The sequence below is a fragment of the Dipodomys merriami genome, unplaced genomic scaffold, assembly GCF_024711535.1.
Source record: "Dipodomys merriami isolate MVZ:Mamm:240054 unplaced genomic scaffold, mDipMer1.0.p SCAF_29, whole genome shotgun sequence".
NCBI lineage: Eukaryota > Metazoa > Chordata > Mammalia > Rodentia > Heteromyidae > Dipodomys > Dipodomys merriami.
In genome coordinates this window covers 20,184,170-20,202,150 of record NW_027204381.1, presented here as the reverse complement: position 1 = coordinate 20,202,150, position 17,981 = coordinate 20,184,170, and the positions used below count along the sequence as shown (strand labels likewise).

At 52.0% G+C, this 17,981-nt stretch overlaps 1 protein-coding gene and 1 long non-coding RNA gene across 4 annotated transcripts; one reads left to right on the top strand and one right to left on the bottom strand.

Annotated features, from left to right (window-relative positions):
• The first annotated feature begins 39 nt into the window (after positions 1-39).
• On the top strand, positions 40-11,362 carry LOC138839006 (uncharacterized). 2 transcript variants are annotated; one of them, XR_011375806.1, is made up of 3 exons: positions 40-652; positions 790-892; positions 11,279-11,362. It is a non-coding gene; the product is annotated as an uncharacterized lncRNA (long non-coding RNA). The 2 variants fall into 2 exon arrangements; XR_011375805.1 differs by lacking the exon at positions 11,279-11,362 and adding an exon at positions 3,970-4,516 and having other exon boundaries at positions 43-652.
• Positions 5,899-14,953, bottom strand: LOC138839005 (phospholipid transfer protein C2CD2L). Of its 2 annotated transcripts, none has more exons than XM_070038647.1 (14): positions 14,192-14,953; positions 12,172-12,267; positions 11,567-11,686; positions 11,298-11,408; positions 11,098-11,214; positions 10,890-11,001; positions 10,547-10,655; positions 9,841-9,905; positions 9,626-9,753; positions 9,362-9,536; positions 8,530-8,631; positions 8,256-8,389; positions 7,883-8,168; positions 5,899-6,928 (listed from the first exon to the last, which is right to left on the bottom strand). In XM_070038647.1, the coding sequence occupies exons 1-14, from the start codon at positions 14,543-14,545 to the stop codon at positions 6,717-6,719; spliced, it is 2,121 nt and encodes a 706-aa protein (XP_069894748.1). In that variant the 5' UTR covers positions 14,546-14,953; the 3' UTR covers positions 5,899-6,716. The 2 variants fall into 2 exon arrangements, with proteins under 2 accessions (XP_069894748.1, XP_069894749.1); XM_070038648.1 differs by having other exon boundaries at positions 11,307-11,408; positions 14,192-14,545.
• Positions 14,954-17,981: the final 3,028 nt, after the last annotated feature.

Sequence of the window (17,981 nt, the reverse complement as noted above, 5' to 3'; positions counted from 1 at the left end):
GACCTGAGGGGCGAGCGGATTCGGAGAAAGGTAGTTCTGGGCGGCCCCGCGGTGCTTCTGGAAGGTGCGCGGACCGGAGGCCCCCGCGTTCCCCTCACTGCGCAGACTCCGCGCGCCGAGCCCAGTGGGCATGCGCAGGAGCGCAGCCGGGCGTCGGGGGGCGACCTCCTGCCCGGCGGCGATCGTGGCGGCGTGGGCACTGCCCGGGCGGACACGCGGGGGCCGCGCCCAGCGCTGCGCCTGCTCCGTCCAAACCGGGGTCCTTACTCCCATCTCTCGACTTAAACACCGGCATTCCCGTGCCTGCTTCTCTTCCCCGCCGCGTGTCCGGCTCGCGTGTCTGCAGGCTCGGTGAGGTTCGAAACCCCGCAGCCGTCCCCGACAACTCCACCCGTCTCATCGACGCGTGGATTCTACCTTCCGAAAACCCGCCCGCCCTCGATCCTCGGCCTCGTCCCGCCCCAACCTCGAGGCCCATAGAAAACCCCGTGCGGCCGGGCGTGGTGACGCACGCCTGTGCCCGTCAGCTGGAAGGTTCGCGAGGGAAACGTCGGAGGCGCCCCGCACCCTGGGCCGCCCAGCTCCTCCTCGTCGGCGCCTCGAGCCCGCCCGATCGCCGGCTTCCGGCTCCACACTCTGGCCTTGGACCGCAGTAAGCCGCCGCACAGCCTTTCCGCACCTTGTGGATGCTGTTGGCTCTGTTTCTCTGTTTTCTGCTGTTGTCTCCGTCTCTCACATTGAGAAGACCGGTTCCTAACCCTTCTGTTCTCAGCAGAGTTCTTTTTCCAGGAAGTCTTCCTTGGTGGTCCTTTTCCGAGTTTTCCAGGACAGCCTTGCTAACTCCATCCCTTAAGCCAATGACTGAAACTCAGTAAAGGTCAAGACGGATGTGGTAAGTGAATTATGTATCTTAGTAACTAGTGCTCATTGGAATTGCCTGAGCCCTGTCCCTGAGCTTCTCTTTTGCTCAAGGCTAGCACTCCACCACTTGAGCCACAGCACCACTTCTGGGTTTTTTTCTGTTTATGTGATGCTGAGGAATCGAACCCAGGGCTTTATGCATGTTAGGTTACCACTGAGCCACATTCCCAGCCCCGGAATCGATATATTATTGCATTATATTGTTCTGGATCTTTTTTTTTTTTTTTTGTCGGTCGTGGGGATTGAACTCTGGGCCTGGACGCTGTCCCTCAGCTCTTCAGCTCAAGGCGAGCGCTCTACCACTTGAGCTACAGCGCCACTTCCGGTTTTCTGGTGGTTTATTGGAGATAGGAGTCTCACGGTCTCTCCTGCCCGGGCTGGCTTTGAACCGCGATCCTCAGATCTCAGCCTCCTGAGTAGCTAGGATTACAGGCGTGAGCCACCGGCGCCCGGCTGTTCTGGATCTTTTAACCTAAAAATAAATCTATATAATTTATGTAATCAGAAAACATGTTTAATATAATAAAAATGAATTTTAATATGCCATTGGCAATAGAAAAGTTGTGCCTGATGCTGGTGGCTAACACTTGTAATCCTAGCTACCCAGAAGTCAGAGACCTGGAGTATTTAGTTTCAAAGCCAGCTTATGGCAGAAAAGTCTTCAAGACTCTGATTTCCAATTAGCCAGCAAAATGCTGGACTCAGAGGTATGGTTCCTGTGGTAAAGCACCAGCCGTGATTGAGAAAGTCCAGTCAGAAGGAGACCCAGAGTTCAAGCTCCCTAACCAGAAGAAAGAAAAGAAAGACAGGGGAAAGGAAGGAATGGAGGGAGGGAAAGAGGGAAAAGAAGAACATTACCTGGTATAGTGGCACTCGCCTGTAATCACAGCACTGGGAAGGCTGAGTCTGGAGGATCTCTAGTTCAAGGCCAGCCTGGGTTATGTACCAAGACCCTGTCTTTGAAACGTGAACAAATATAACATGTATCTACATTCTTCATAAGTAATAAAACATCCTTTATTCAGGAGTGCATAGTTTTTTTTTTCTTTTGAAATTGATAGGAAAGTTTATTAGGAAAGGAAAACTGTGTGTGTGTGTGTGTGTGTGTGTGTGTGTGTGTGTGTGTGTGTGTGTGTGTGTGTGTTGTGTATACACACTCGTGGGGCTTGAATTCAGAGCCTGGGCACTTACCTTGAGCTTTTGTGCAGCTCAAAGTGAGCTCTACTCTACCACTTGAACCCCAGCCCTACTTCTATCTAGCTTTTTGGTGGTTAACTGAAAATAAGAGTCTCACTGATTTTCCTGCCCAGGCTACTTTAGAACCACAATCCTCAGATCTCAGCTTCCTGAGTAACTAGGATGACAGACATAAGCCACCAGTGCCCAGCAGAATATACTTGTAGCAGACTGGAAGCAGGTTGTCTCTAGAGTAAAAATTACAATGCTTTTTACCCAGGCACAAGTTTTTTTTTATTGAAATGCAAGAAGTTTGGAGCAGTAAGTCTTTCCATTACCTGGACCAACCACAGAGCAGTCACTGTCTTGTATTTAAAGAAGTACTTCATGAAATGTTGATCTCATTTTAATTCAGATGACTATTAGCGTTAACAAATTCCATAATAAGTTCAGTCACAGAGCTGTGTGAATCCCAATGTAGATTTCAGAGTAAAAAATTCCCGTATTGCTGAGGGATCTGTCTCCAGCATTTAAGGCAGCATCTTGCTGTCTAGAATAGTTTACTTCCATCTCAATCTGCTTCTATTGAAAACAAACCACAATTTTGGCTGGATAATGCAGACATACTCTGAGATTTGTTCTCTAAAAGCTGCCATACACAAAAAAGGCATAATTTGTTCTCATTAAAAGCTGTAGCTCACCAGGCGCCAGTGACTCATGCTTATACTCCTCGCTACTCAGGAGGCTGAGATCTGAGGATTATGGTTTGAAGCCAGCCTGGGTCAGAAGTGATGTGACTCCAGTGATAGTGTTAAGACTTAAAAAAAAAATCTCAGGGACAGCACTCAGAGGCCTCAGAATTGGCATTTAAAAAAAAAAAGGCGGGCTGGGAAGTTGGCTCAGTGGTAGAGCACATGCCTTGCATGCTGGAGGCCCTGGGTTCGACTCCTCAGCACCACATAAGCAAAAAGAAAAAAAGCCGGAAGTGGCGCTGTGGCTCAAGTGGTCGAGTGCTCACCTTGAGCTGAAGAGCTGAGGGACAGCGCCCAGGCCCAGAGTTCAGGCCCCACGACCGGACCCAAAAAAAAAAAAAAAAAGGCTGGCACTGGCTCAGGCCTACAATCCTGCCAACTCAAGAGGCTGAGACCTGAGGATCACAGTTTGAAGCCAGCCCAGGTAGAAAAGTCTGTGAGACTTTATTTTTGGGGGGGGGAGGTCCGGTCGTGGGGCTTGAACTCTGGGCGCTGTCCCTCAGCTCTTCAGCTCAAGACTAGTGCTCTACCTCTTGAGCCACAGCGCCACTTCCGGCTTTTTTCTTTTTGCTTATGTGGTGCTGAGGAATCCAACCCAGGGCCTCAGGCACGCAAGGCAAGCACTCTACCACTGAGCCACCTTCCCAGCCCAGTCTGTGAGACTCTTATCGCCAATTAACTACCCCAAAACTAGAAGTGGAGCTGTGGCTCAGAGTGGTAGAGCAGTAGCTTTGAATGAAAAAGTTCAGGGACAGTGCCCAGGCTTTGAGTTCAACTCCCATGACCTCTCCTCCTCTCCCACCCTACCCCCCCAAAAAAAGAAGCTGTGGCTTTTCTTCTAAAAGAATGAAATGGATAAAGCTGGTAAAATTAGATTTCTTTTTCTTTCTTGCTTTTTCTTTTTCTTGCCATTTTCCATGCATGGGAAATCAAACTTCAAGAGTTCTTGGCTGTTAGGAAACCTCTCTTTCACTGAATTAGAGCCCTTTTTTTGGATGATACTAGAATTTGAAATCAAAGCTTCACATTTGCTAGGCAAGTGCTCTACCACATAAGTTATGCACCTATCCCTTTTTTGTTTTAGTAATTTTTCCACATAAAGTCTCTCCTTTTTTTCCAGAGCCAGCCTCTGACTGAGATCCTTCTACCTTCCTCATGAAAGGGACTATAGAGCTGTACCACCAAGCCTAGCTTAATTAAGATGGGTTCTCCCTAATAAAAAAATTTTTATAGTACAGGGCCTTGTGCTTACTAGGCTTGCTTGCTCAGTTGCTGCTCTATTTGAGTCATACCTCCAACTCAAACTTTGGTTGGAAATGGGAATCTTGAAGATTTTTCTACCCAGGCTAGCTTTGAACCATAGTCCACTAGGTCTCATGAGCCAAATGGTGTCCAGATTCTCCCTTTTTTTTCCTGGGCTGACCTTGAATAGTGATCCTCTCAATCTCCACCTCCTGAACTCTGACTGCAGTCACAAGCCACCCATGATTGACTGCTGAATTTATTTTTTAAATCCCTATTTTTAGCCAGATATGGAGGCTCATGCCTGTAATGCCAGCTACCCAGGAAGTACAGGTCAGGAGGACTGTGGTTTAAAGGCAGCCAAGACAAAAAGCTCATAAGACCCCATCTCAACCAATAAAAAGCTGGGTATGCTGGTGCTCACTTGTCATCCCAGTTATGTGGGAAGTATAAATAGAAAGATGGAGGTTCAGGCCAACTCAAAGCAAAATGAGACTTCACCCTATTTGAGAAAGAACAAGAGTAAAAAGGGCCAAAGGCATAACTCAAAGAAGTGCTAAGACATCTGCCAAATAAGCACAAGGCTCAAAAGTTCAAATCCCAGTACACCCCCTCCCCCATAACATTCCTATTTTAGAAATGTGAGCAGGCCTATCCTCACTGTAGCAGCATGGAATTCCATTGCTTTCTGAGCAGCTCAGAGACTACATACCATTTCCACTTACCATCCACTGAGTCCTAAGCTTCTGTGGAGGAATGGTTTTGGGGTGTTTTGTTTTGTTGTTGTTTGCCAGCACAGGGTCCTCGAACTCAGGGCCTGGCACTCGCATTTGACTTCTTCCACTCTATCATTAGTGCTACCCTTCCACTTCCAGCATTTTGCTATTTGGAGAGAAGAGTGTCTCAGATTGTCTTCCTGCACTGGCTCTGACTCTGTTTTCAGCCTCCTGAGTAGCTAGGATTAAAGGTGTGAGTAGTCACTGGTGCCCAACAACAACAACAAAAGATGGAGGAGTGTGTATCCAAACTGGGCTTGAACTCAAGGCCTGAGCACTGTCCCTTAGCTTTTTCACTCAAGGCCACAGCTCCATTTGTGGCTTTTTGATGATCACTTAGAGACCAGAGTCTCAGAATTTAATTAGGCTGGGTTTGAACTGTGATCCTCTCCTCCAGAGTAACTAGTGTTACAGACATGAGCCACCGGGTACCAGATAAACTTATGATAAAACATTTTAACACTTCCCCTCTTCAATTGGTCTCTTCAGAGGCAACAGTTAACACCTACTCAGCACTGCCTATCGGGTAGAATTCTAAGTACTTTATAAATTTGCTTCTCACCCACAACACAATGATAGCTGCTATTATCACAGCCCGCCTCCTTCCTCCCCCAACCTTGCTTTTCCTTTTTCAGTACTTGGGGATAGAACCCGGAGCCTTGCACGTGCTAGACGAGCATTCTACCCTGAGCTTTACCTCCAGTCCCTGTCCCTATTTTACAGATGAGAAAAGCGAGCCCCTTTACATAACCTGCCCAGGTCACACAGGTAATTCTTGGAGCTGAGACTCCAATCCAGACAGTCCAGTTCCAGAGTCCATGCTCTGGGCTGCATCATGTCCCAAAGGGACAGCCAGGGCAAACGGGGGTGAAGATCCATGAGGTTTTGTTTGGTTGTTCTTACCCATCCTCGTCCCCGTGGGAGCATGGCCCACCTCACTAGCTGGGTCCCTGTCTCTCATCTCCCACTCTATCCACACTACAGCCTCGCTGCTTACACGTAAGCCTTGCAAAGGATAAGCAGTTGTGCAATTTATAAACTCCAATTTCACTTTAATTTAATAAATTAAATTCCAAACCATCACACAGCAATGGACATCATCACCCCCCGGCCCTCAGAGGTGCAGCCTTGCTCCTCCCTCACCTCAGTGCCCACATCAAGTCCCTCGTGCCGTCTCTTCAGGGCAGGCTTCCTTACAAGCTCCTGGCTCCCCCTCCTCACTGAGCCACTGCTCATGGAGAAGGCATCGAGTACAAAATGGTAATAAAGGGGGACGGAGGGATGAGGAGCAGTAGGGAGGCAGGAAGGTGGGGAGTACCTGCCCCCCCAATCCCAGGCACTGGCCCGACTTCCTATGGGTCACTGAGGTCCTCGGAGGCAGACAGTGGTGCTGAGTGGTCTGAGAGGGGACCGCCTCCCGGGAATTCCTACTCTTCAGGGACAGAAAAGAAGGGTCCCCTGGGAGAGACACCCTCTGCCAACTGTTCGCTGAGAGCCCTAGACCACACATATAAATAGAAAAGAGAATAAATAAGGGAGAGAAAATTTGCTGAGGAGCTGAGCACCCTGGGACTCCTCTTGGGGCAGATGCTTCTGAGGAATGCCGGGACAGCCACCTCTCCGCCCAGATGTCAACTCTCTCCTCTGCTTCCAAGAGCCGTCTCTCAGAACCTTCCCATGGCAAATACCCATGCAGCTGGACCCCAGCCCAGGGTGCATGGGGCTTCCTAGAACCCTAGGGCTTTCCAGGCCCCCACGTCAGGAATCCAGGAAGGGGTACAGAGGAAGGATGGAGGGAATGGTCTGACAGGTCTCCTGCCCTCTCGGAGCTCTGGAGGTGAGGAGGACCTCAGAGCTGGGGGCTGGGGTTGCCATTGGCCTTGGGTTTGGACTTGAAGGAAAAACGCTTGATAAGGCGGCGAGAAAAGCTGCCAGCCTTCTTGCGGACGCTGGGTGTGGCCGTGGTGTTGGAGAGGTCGTCGTGTGATTGGCTCAGTCCAGCTTCCTTCTGTCGAGGCCTCCGGCGGAAGATGAGCTTAGTGCCACTGCGCAGGAAACTCACTGTGGAGAAGAGGGGAAGCTGAGGCAGAGGGAGGAGCATGGGGGTGGGTGAGGGATGGAGAGAGGACAAAAGATGGAGGGATAGAAGAGGAAGAAGAGAAACAGGCCCCTGACCTAAAGATGCATTTTCTCAGGAAAGAAAGAAAAACCAAAGCTGTATTCGTTGGTCCTAAGGAAGAAGGGGTATGCTTGTGGGGTTCTATGTGCACCTCTTAACTCTGCCCCATCAAGAACTGTCATGGAAGGAAGGACAGGATCTGCTGCTTTTCAAGGACAACTAAGGCAGGGCCTCTTTCCTCTGGAAAGACAAAGACTAAGGTGTCTCCCAAAGCCTATAAATCACGAAGGAAAAGGTGGGTGTGAACAGGAAGCCATGAGTCTGGAAACTTCAAAGACATGAGTTTGGGGCCAAGAGAAGGAAGAAGATGCTTACACAGCAGGGTTTGGATTTAAGAATCTCATTATTCCAAGAAGCAATGCAGGCTCAAGTCATAAATAGAATTCTTGGTTGACAGGCTTATTGGTTAGGAAGTGAAGATGTACAGGGATCAACTCTATCTTCTGAACTTAGAACTACTCCAGCGGTCCACAGCTGGATCACTGCCAGTGGGATAATACTAAGGTTGACTCAGGCAGTAATTTTTAATACTCATGGGGGCAGGAGTACAGAGTAGAAGGGGAGAAATTTGAAAGAAAAAAAAAACCCAAGAGGGAAAGAAGACAGGAGTCATTGGCTTAGGATTAAAGACACACAGAGATAAAGGGGACCAACATGGCACCCCTTCCTCTACCTACGCCTATCAGCTCCAGATCCAGGCCAGAGCTGAGGAACAGAGTGCTCCTCTGAACTGCACTTGGATGAACTTTAGGGGAAGGCAAATTAGCTAGCCTCCCAGTCCCCAAGTGTCTAGCAGGACCCAGATGAAGAAGGAGGACCTGCCAGTTTCTCCCCACCTTTGTGATCCTTGAGGCTGCGGGTCTCCAGGGCACCAGTAGACCCTGTTTCTGATTCAACATCATCCACGGATGGCCTTTCAGAAATGTCTGAACGCGTTGTCTCATCTGCTTCCTGGACACTTGTGGGACTGGAGAGGGCGTCTAGGGGTCCTGGGGACATGGCTGGAGGGTCTGAGGGAGGTGAGGAGGGGCCTCCGCTGGAGCCTGCATCATCCTGCATTGAGGCTTCCAACGATGCTGCATAGCCCAGGGATAGTGCCAGCTCGTCCTGAGCAATGGGCACCTGGCAGGAGGGATGGATTTTAATGGGCAGGAGTGACCCATTAGGGCCTTCTCCCCATCCGAGCTCCTCTTCCCAGAGCCCTGTTACCTTGGAAACACCAGAGATGATGAGAGTGCTGCGCTTGGTGGGTGTCTTCTTGGCTGCCCGCCCACTGGGCTCAGTCAGCTGGCGAATCGCTGTCTCTGCTACTGGGTCCAAGCCATTGGAAAGGTGGCTCTCCCCTGCTCGGGGAACAGAGGATGGATAACCTGTCTTCTCTGCGACTCCTTGGATTCAAATTCCTCCCACCCCACTCCAAGTAGATTTTGAATATAGGGCACTAGTGCCTACCAACAACTCACACATCCCATGCCCCACTCACGGCTGCTGCTGTGGGAGGCACTTCGGGGGCCGCTGCTCTCACTCAGCACAGTTGTCATCTTCTCAGTCACCTCCACCTTGGACGGGGAGCGGGAGGGGGAGTCTGGTGGGTCGGGGAGGGTCAGTGAGCTGGAGGTGCTTCAGTGTGGTCCCCACCCTACTATTCTTGTTAAAATGCAGATTTTGCTTGACTCAGAGGGCAAGGATGATTAAGGGGTGATTAATCACAAGGGTGTTTACTTATTTGAGTTGCTGGGGTCGGGGGGCATAAAGATACCACAGGAGCCAATAGGAGTGTGGGGAGCTGTCATGGGGCTCACTTGAAAGTGTGGGGAGATGCCATAAAAATATGGAGAGGAAGCATCCAGAAGCAAGGGAACTGCCATGGTACCCCTAGCAATAGGAGATGGGTGTTGGGGGGTGGGGACTGAGGGTGGGAGATAGGCCATGAAGGCCACTAGGTTTGCTGGAGGATTCCACAGAGAACTGGAAGGCTGAAGGCAGAGGAAGGATCAAATAGAGATTTGGGGCTAGATACAAAGAAGGAAAGAAAAAGATGGCAGGAAACTTGAGCAGGTGGAAGAGCAAGAGTCCAACATGAGGGGCAAGCAGGATCAGAAGGACAGAGCGATGAGAGGCACCTCGGTGAAATGGAGGGATAGAAAGGCAAGTCTGAAGAGGCAAAGGTCAGGAGGAAGAAGTGGCAGGATCTGAAGAGTGTTAGGAAACAGGATGCATTGGAATCAGGCTTTCCTTCCCCTTTCCCTGGCAGCCGTGGGTCTATAGTCTAGGGCTCTTGGCTAGAGCTGAGCTCCCAGGCTCCTCCTTTTTACCTAATTTGCCATCTACACGGGGCCGGGACTGGACTGTGGTGACGGTGGTGACAATGGTGCCGTCAGGCATGATGGTCCGATCCAATTCAATCTTCTTAGTAGGTGTGATGCTGGGACGCGGGGTGGAGGGAGTGGATGTGCCCAGGTTCCGGGGGGAGCCCTCCTCGTACTGCAGCTGCCAAGGGGGGGGGGGACGAGGGATCAGGGCCTCAGAGACTGCCCGTCCTATGTCCACCCATCTCCTCCCACAGATCAGCTTCTCACCTCTACTGCCATGGTGGCGGCGGGGCCCAGGACTTTCCCTGGCCCTGGAGTGAGTGGGCACACCTGTCTTCGAGACAGTGGTCTGGAGGGGGAGCCCACAGGCAGTGTGACTTGGCCAAGGAGCTCAGCTGAGGACAGGGATGGTTCAATGAGCCAGGGCCATGACCAAGCCCAGCACAGCACCACCCAGAGGCGTCCCTTGGTCCCACACTCACTGTCTCCACTACTACTGCTCCTTAGCATTTTGAGAGTTAGCTCCCGGCTCTGGGGGCCCAGATCCCTAAGGAACAAGAGAAAACGGAAGTGTCAGAAAGGGGAAGCTCAGCAAACTAAATTCACCCTTGGGTCAATTACAGGCCAAAGGCAGAGAGATGTATTTAAATAAGGTAGCATCAGTGCTACCATCAGATTATCCTCCCCTCCGAATCTTTCCTCTTCCCAAAGGAATGGTTGGGGCCCGAGTGAAAGTCACTCTCCTTAGCCAAGCATCAAATCTGCCTGGTCCTGTTCCACAGTCTAGCCAGTCCTTCTCTCAGACTTAAGCCACCCTCTTTCATTTACTCAAGCTGTTCCCTCTGCTAGGACCATCTTCACACACTGCTAAAAGCCGACTTTTGCTCAAAGGTATGGTTTAAATGCCATCTCTTCTGAAAAGTCTTTTCGCATCCTTGCTCTGCTATGGGAACGGATCTCCCCTACCTAACCACTGTCATGGCGTGTTGTATAAACACTTGTGCCATCTTCCTACGGACCACCCAGGGGTAGGGTTGCACCATTAGGATCTATACCAGGGCATGGCATACAATAGAGGTCCACACCCAGGTCTGCTGAGAGCAGGGCTGGGCTGTGCTGGCTCTAAGGCTTCAAGAGTTTCTCTATCCCATCTGCCCACGTGAGCAGGGAATGTGGGGTTGCCCTTACAGTGCCAGGTCTTCTGTCCATTCCACCTCAGGACCAGCCCTCGTGGGCTTGGTCCATTTCTGTTGCACGGGGTTGTCCAGTTCAGCTACACAGCACACTTCCTCAGTGCCTATAAGGAAACAAAAGGTACCATATGGGGGAGGGTGTTCAACTTGGGGCCTTGTGGTTGCTAGGCAGGTATTCTACCATTTGAGCCACATGCTGGCCCAAGATTCAGACTTTAGAAGATGTTCAGAGAAAAGAAGGGATGCCATTGAGAAATGCAATTGGCCGTGCTCTTGGCAGAGGGGCAGGGAATGCCTACAGGTAGTGCTAGCAGTCGCCAGCCATTTCTAGCTCTCACCTCCCAGCTGACTTCCCAGGTGAGATGCTCGAAGCTGCCGAAGGAATAACCGCGTAGGTCTGGGGATGGCTGGCTGGGCCAGGGGCACCATAGGTGACTTCTCACTAGGTACCTAAGAGCAGAAGGAGGCGATTAAAGAGCAATAACCCCGACATAGCATCCTGGGGATGGGGTACACACAAACCTTTCGATTTGGGTACCTACTCACCAGGCCTCCCGGGGCAGAGCAGGCTCTGAGGTTGACCATCATGGCTGGCTGGGTGCTTACTATGGTATCTTTGATCAGTTCCTCAATTGTTGAGAGTTCTACTTGCTCCTCACCTCTCTATGGAAAGGAGAAGCGATGGAGTCCCCTGTTCTGACACCCTCTCTGTTTGGCTTCTTCTCAGGCCAGCCCCACTGCCTTACCTCCCTGACCTGCAGCTTGGGAAGCACCGTTAGGCTGAGATCTGGGCGATCAGTGAAGACCCAGGACACAAGCAACCCCTCATCAGGGATTTCCTCCAGGCTGACTTCCAACTAGGGACAAAAGGATTGGATTGTTGCCTCATTCCTCTAATGACTCCCATCCCCCCACCCCCCTTCCCAAATTCCAGCGCAGAGAGGGACCAAACAGAAAAACGCTTGGTCAACTGAACTGCGCCCCCCCCAACTCAGTTTCCCACGTTCTCCTCCACCTGTGTTGGTGGCAGTGTCAGAGTGACGTGGTAGGTCTCCATGGAGACGGCAGCAGGGGACTGCTGGGTCACAGAGACTGGGAAGCGCACCTCCTCGGCAGAGATCTGGCAGTGCAGCACCTAAGACAGGCATGTGTGGAGGATGTGCTTACCCAGCTTTGCCCTGCCCTGGGGTGCTTTAGTTGCCCTTCCCCACTGCAGCATCCCTTGGGACATGGCCTTTTTGGGACCAAAAGCCCCTCGATGAATAACGAGATAAAAGCCAGAGATTCAAAAATAAGACACACATACAGACACACAGACACAGACACACAGACACACACACACACACACACACACACACACACACACACACACACACACACACACACACACACACACACACACACACACACACACACACACACACACACACACACACACACACACACACACACACACACGGCCCATAACTTAAGTGGGATTTTCAGACTTCCTGAAGGCCAATCCTTAGATCCCCAAGATGTTCACAGATGTCCAGATTAAGAATCCTCAGGGTAAAGTAGGGACCCTTGGGATCAACCCTCCTCTTACCCCAAAGAAAACAGTGCCCATCAGACCCTTACCATGGTGCGCTCTGATTGGTCAATGCAGGTCACATGACTAATGTTGGCTCTGGGTGGGAGTTGGGGCACCTCCTCAAAAGCAATTTGGATGGAGCTCTGAGGGAGTAATGAAGGCACAAAGTCAGGTCTCTGGAGCTGCCCTCCCACCCAGGACTCGACTGCTTAGTTGCTGGCTGGGCCCTGGCACTGTGCAAGCCTTGGCTGCACGCTGGCTGGCTTTGGCCCCTGTTTGGCTTTGGGACTAGGGGTGGCTGAAAACGGAAGGAATTAGGCCTCCTCAGACTAGATTGCCTTCAGCTGAAACCCCTGGAACCTTCCTGGCATACCTGGAGCCTTCCTCTTCTCTCTACCTTCCTCTTCGCTCCTTGCCTGCCCTAACCCCAGCCCTAGCCCCAAATAAAAGCATATAAAGAAAAAAAATAGCTATGAGTTGCCAACTCTATATAACAGCTGGGCAGAGGGGTACAGGGCCAACATAAAGGTGTAAAGAGTAGGATCGCTTATTCTGAGTTAAGAGGCTGAAGACTTCTTCCAGATAAATTAGATGTGAAGAGGTAAAACTATGACTCTTTAAATTCTGGGAAGATGAGGTTGGCTCAGCATGGCCTTGGGGAACTGCAGCAGAGGTAGAGAAGAGGTAAGCTCAGAGGGCAAAAGGGTCCAGGGCCTGGTTAAGTCCTCAAGGCAGACAGCGGGGTGGTATTAGGAAGCAGAAAGCTGCTTAGCCTAGACCTCTAAAGAGCTGCTCCCTAATTCTTCCACAGCAGTGGAGAACAGAATGGGAAGAATTGAGGAGGGGGCACAGAATAGGCTGGAGACTCTTCTTCAGGTCTTCAGAGACAGAAACCAAACCCACAGGGCTCACTCATCTGCCTGGCAAAACAGGAGAAGCCAACGTCTGTGCTCTGGTAGCTGTCTTCTTCAAAGGCCAGGCCAAGGGGGAGAGAGGGAGATGGATGCTTAGAGCCTTCATCTCCTCTTCCCATGCAAGGGAGGCCAATGTCCAGCTGACTCAGCCGCCCCAGGGAGTTGCTTCTGATCCAGGAACAAGGTGCAGGAAGAGCCAGGTGGAAGGGTAGGTTCAAGGTGTAAAGTGACAGACATCATCTGGCTTTCAGATAGCCAGCTGGGAAGAGGAAACAGAACAGCTTCTTGGGGCCACTTCTGTTTCCAAGCATCTGGAGAATTAGTAGGGTAAAGATACCAAGCTCCTGGTAGCCAGAAATGGAGAAAACTCTGATCCAGGAACTGCTAGATGGTGAAAGCAAAGGAGAGATCGGTAGGCCAGGATGGGAGGGGGCTTTCCACCCAAGTTCAGTCTCATGACCAGGCTTCCTGCCCACTTCCTGGGAGGCCAGTAGTCCATGGTGCAATGGGAGGAAGTAGGCTGAGCTGGTTTATGGCTGACCCTCAAGGGGCAGCTTCAAGTTCATTTACTGGAAAGGATATGGATTGACAACATGCTCTTTTCACTGAACACTTTCCCCTCGGACAAATTCATTGCAGGCCAGCACGGAAGGGAAGCATGGACAGTGGAGGGGAAAGTACTGATGGATAGGAAAGCAATTCAGAATCCCAGGGCCACACTGGAAATCTGAGGGGGTTGGGGGGGGGGCATGAAACACTAACTGGGTGTGGTGGGATGAGGACCAGGCAAATTCCTTCTGCAGGTGCACCCGTCTCCCCTAGCCCAACCAGTACTCCGAAGAGGCGGAAGTGCCCTCAGGCACAGAGATTAGCGTTGCTATGAGAACAGTAACTTGCGCTCGGGTTGCAGCCAGAGTACCTCGTCCACAAAAATAGATTTGAGATATAACTGGATTTCTGCACACACATACACACACCCCCAGCCTCACCTGCACCCTCTTCTCTGATTTGGGAGGGAAAGAAACCCCACAGGAGGGTCCCCAGCTAATCCCTAATCCCCCCCCCCCCGCCCCCATGTCTCCCTCCAAGCTCCAGCAGTCCCTCCCCGCAAGGAAAACCTAAGGGACCAACTCGGAGGGTCTGGGCGACTCACCCCATCCCGGCAGGCCTGCTCGTTCAGGGCTCGAACCCAAGCCCTCTGCCAGTTCTCCCGGAAAGACTTGAAGGCAAAGAGTGACGCCAGGAGGCCCCGGACGCCGGGCTCCCCGGGGGCGCCCGCCCGAGTGGCCCGCAGCCGCAGCAGCGAGCGCCACACGCCCAGCTCGCGGAGCGAAGCCCCGGCCTCGGCGGCCAAGGCGGGGCCCCGGCCCCGGCCTCCGCGGGCCCGCGCCCGCCACAGCCCGCGGGCGTACTGCAGCAGCCAGCCCGACACGGTGAGCAGCGAGGCGGCGAAGAGGACCAGCAGGGCCGCCCAGCCCACGTCCTGCTGCCCCCAGCCCGGATCCATGCTCCGCGCGCGCCCCGGCGTCCCGGCCTGGGCTCAGCCGCGGCCCCGGGGGAGCATGGCCCGCGCGGGCCGGGGGCGGGGGCGGGCACCCCGGGGCCGGGCGCGCGGGCTCCGAGGCTCCCCCGGGGCCGGGCGCCCTGGACGCGGGGCCGCCACCGGCCGAGGCGGGGTCCCCGGGGCCGGGACGCCGGGGCTCTGTCTCCGTGGCTCGGGTCCCGCGGTCCGACCCCGGCTAGAGCCAGGCAGCACCCGACCCCTGGAGGCTCCGGGCGGGGACGGGTCCGGGGAGCCGCGGGAGCTCGCGGGTCGGGCTCCGGCTCCGGGTCGGGCTCCGGCTCCGGCTCCGGCTCCGGCTCCGGCTCCGGGTCGGGCTCCGGCTCCGGGTCGGGCTCCGGCTGCGTGCGCAGAGCTGACACTGACAACACGGCCGACGCCCCGCCCCCACCCGCCCTTAAAGGAGCCGCGCCCGCCCCGGGCGGGGCCTAGCCTGCCCGGCTTTCTGCTAGGCAGAGGAGGGCGGGGCAAGGACATCCGCGAGGCCAGCGGGTTCCACGATTGAAGACTAGGCGGGATCTCTGACGGCCCCGCCCCATCCTGCAGTCGGGGTGCACCCCTCCCCAGACAAGCTCAAAGCGATCTGACTGCCTGGTCTAACACCTCTGCTTCCCCCCAAGCTTCATACACTTCCATATGGAAGTTTGGGGGGTTAAAAAAGGAGTTGACCCCCTGTGGAAATTATCACTCCCTTCTCCCATGACTGTCAGGCTAGACCTTCTCTGAAGCTAGGCTCTGGGTAAGGAAGTGCAGGGGTTTCCTCCCAGATAAAAAGGCCTGGCAAAAGTCCAGCTGATAGCAACGGAGAGAAAGCAGAATTTCCTCCACTACCACCATTCCCTTTCTCTTTGGAGCTAGAACTTAAGAACACCTCCTATTTACCTCCTTGCTCAAGTGGGTTTGATGTTGAGATATTTCTCAAGCCTGAGGCTACATCTGTTTTTAAAAATAATACATTTCCATAGTAACAGCTCCTGCCTATGGAGCACATGTAGAGAAGGCAGCAATGAAAGAAGAGCTAGCAACCCAGCACCGGACTAGCAATAGCTTTGGCCAGGCTTTCTTAAGCAGTAGAGCACTTGACTAGTAAGTCCTAAGTTCACTAGTCCAGATAAATGTGGGATATAGGGTGTGGTGGCACCCTACTACAGTCATGGATTCCGAAGGATCCCCCATTTGCCAAGAGCACCTTAGGTCTTTGGCAGAGTCCCTTCTGCAGGGAGGTAGAAAGGGAAGATGTTAAATAACTTCCAAATATGGGGCTGGGAAGGTGGCTCAGTGGTAGAGCACTTGCTTGGCTATGCCTGAGGCCCTGGGTTCGATTCCTCAGCACCACATAAGCCAAAAGAAAAAAAAGCTGGAAAAACACCTTCCAAATCCATTCAGCTTTTTTTTTTTTTTTTTTTTTTTGGGTCCGGTTGTGGGGCCTGAACTCTGGGCCTGGGTGCTGTCCTAGCACTCTACCACTTGAGCCACAGCACCACTTCCGGCTTTTTTCTTTTTGCTTATGTGGTGCTGAGGAATCAAACCCAGGGCCTCAGGCATGCAAGGCAAGCGCTCTACCACTGAGCCACCTTCCCAGCCCCCATTTAGCTTTCTAAGAGAATAAAAAGTTGAGTTTGCAGAAACTCAACAGTTTAGCAACGTGATTGAGTTAAAAGAGGTAGTAGATGGCTGGGAAGGTGGCTCAGTGGTAGAGTGCTTGCCTTGCATGCATGAGGCACTGGGTTCGATTCTTCAGTACCACATAAGCAAAAAGAAAAAAGTCGGAAGTGGCACTGTGGCTCAAGTGGTAGAGTGCTAACCTTGAGCTGAAAAGCTGAGGGTCAGCGCCCAGGCCCAGAGTTCAGGCCTCATGACCGGACCAAAAAAAAAAAAAGAGGTAGTAGAGTAGCTTGACAATGATGGGAAGAAAAAAGGTGATGAGCTACCTTTGCTGTGGCCTGCCCAGATAGTCACGACTCCAAAACCAAGAGATATTCACCTATTTCTTTCTAATTTTTTTGTGTTGCTGGGTTTTTTTTTTCAGTCATGGGGCTTGAACTCAGTGCATGGGTGCTGTCTTTGAGTTCTTTTGCACAAGGCTAGTGCTGTACCACTTCTGGTTTTCTGGTGATTAATTGGAGATAAAAGTCTCACAGTTTTTCCTGACCAGGCTGGCTTTGAACCACAATCCACAGATCTCAGCCTCTGGAGTAGCTTGGATTATAGACTTGAGCTACCAGCACCACTTTCGTCCATTTCTAATCTTAGGTGGGAACAGAGACATGAAATCCAGGGAGGAGACAACTCAGGCCAGCTCCCAGGGATGAAAGAGGAAGCAGTCAATGGGTAGAGCAGCCAGGTCAAGGAAACAGGCTGAACAGTTAGTAGTCCAGGTATGTAGAAGACTCTCTTCCACCAAGACCCCTTCTTCAGGAACCATCGAACTTCCCAAGAATCCTTTTCAATTGTGCACAACAATACTGGGGCTTAGACTCAAAACCTCAAGCCCTTTCTTAGCGTTTTCGCTGAAGGCTGGCACTGTACCACTTGAAACACATTTCTATTTCTGGCTTTTGCTAATAAATTAGAGATCAGCATTTCTTTGCTGGGCTTGTGAACCAGGATCCTCAGAAGCTTGGATTACAGGTGTGAGCCACTGGCACTAGACAATTTTTTTTTTTGGGGGGGGGGTCCAGTCATGGGGCCTAAACTCTGGGCCTGGGCGCTGTCTCTCAGCTCTTCAGCTCAAGGCTAGCGTTCTACCACTTGAGCCACAGCGCCACTTCCGGCTTTTTTCTTTTTGCTTATGTGGTGCTGAGGAATCGAACCCAGGGCTTCAGGCATGCAAGGCAAGCGCTCTACCACTGAACCACCTTCCCAGCCCATCACCAGACAATTTTTGTATCACTTCCATCTTTCAAAAATCAATTTCTGGGCCTTGGAAGGTGGCTCAGTGGTAGAGTGCTTGGCTCACATTCATGAGGCCCTGGGTTCGATTCCTCAGCACCACATAAACAAAAAAGTTGGAAGTGGGTGCTGTGGCTCAAGTGGTAGGGCAGTAGCCTTGAGCTGAGAAGCTGAGGACAGCGCCCAGGCCCAGAGTTCAAGCCCCACGCCCAACAACAACAAAAATCAATTCAGCATGCTTTTAGCCAATGACTTTTGCTAGCTACACTGACAGGAGAGAGGTAGGAAGAAAAAGAAAAAGAGTAACTCAGCTGCCTGAACAAAACCACAAACAGGGTCACACAAATGTCAAGCATCATTCCAGACTATCCAGTTCTGTCTCTTGGTCTTTTAGGCAATGGAAACTATTTTTGCGACAGGTTTTGTTTGGGAATTAGTTTAATAGTAAATTGGTCTTGCTTACTGGGAGGCATTCAGGGATACTTAATAG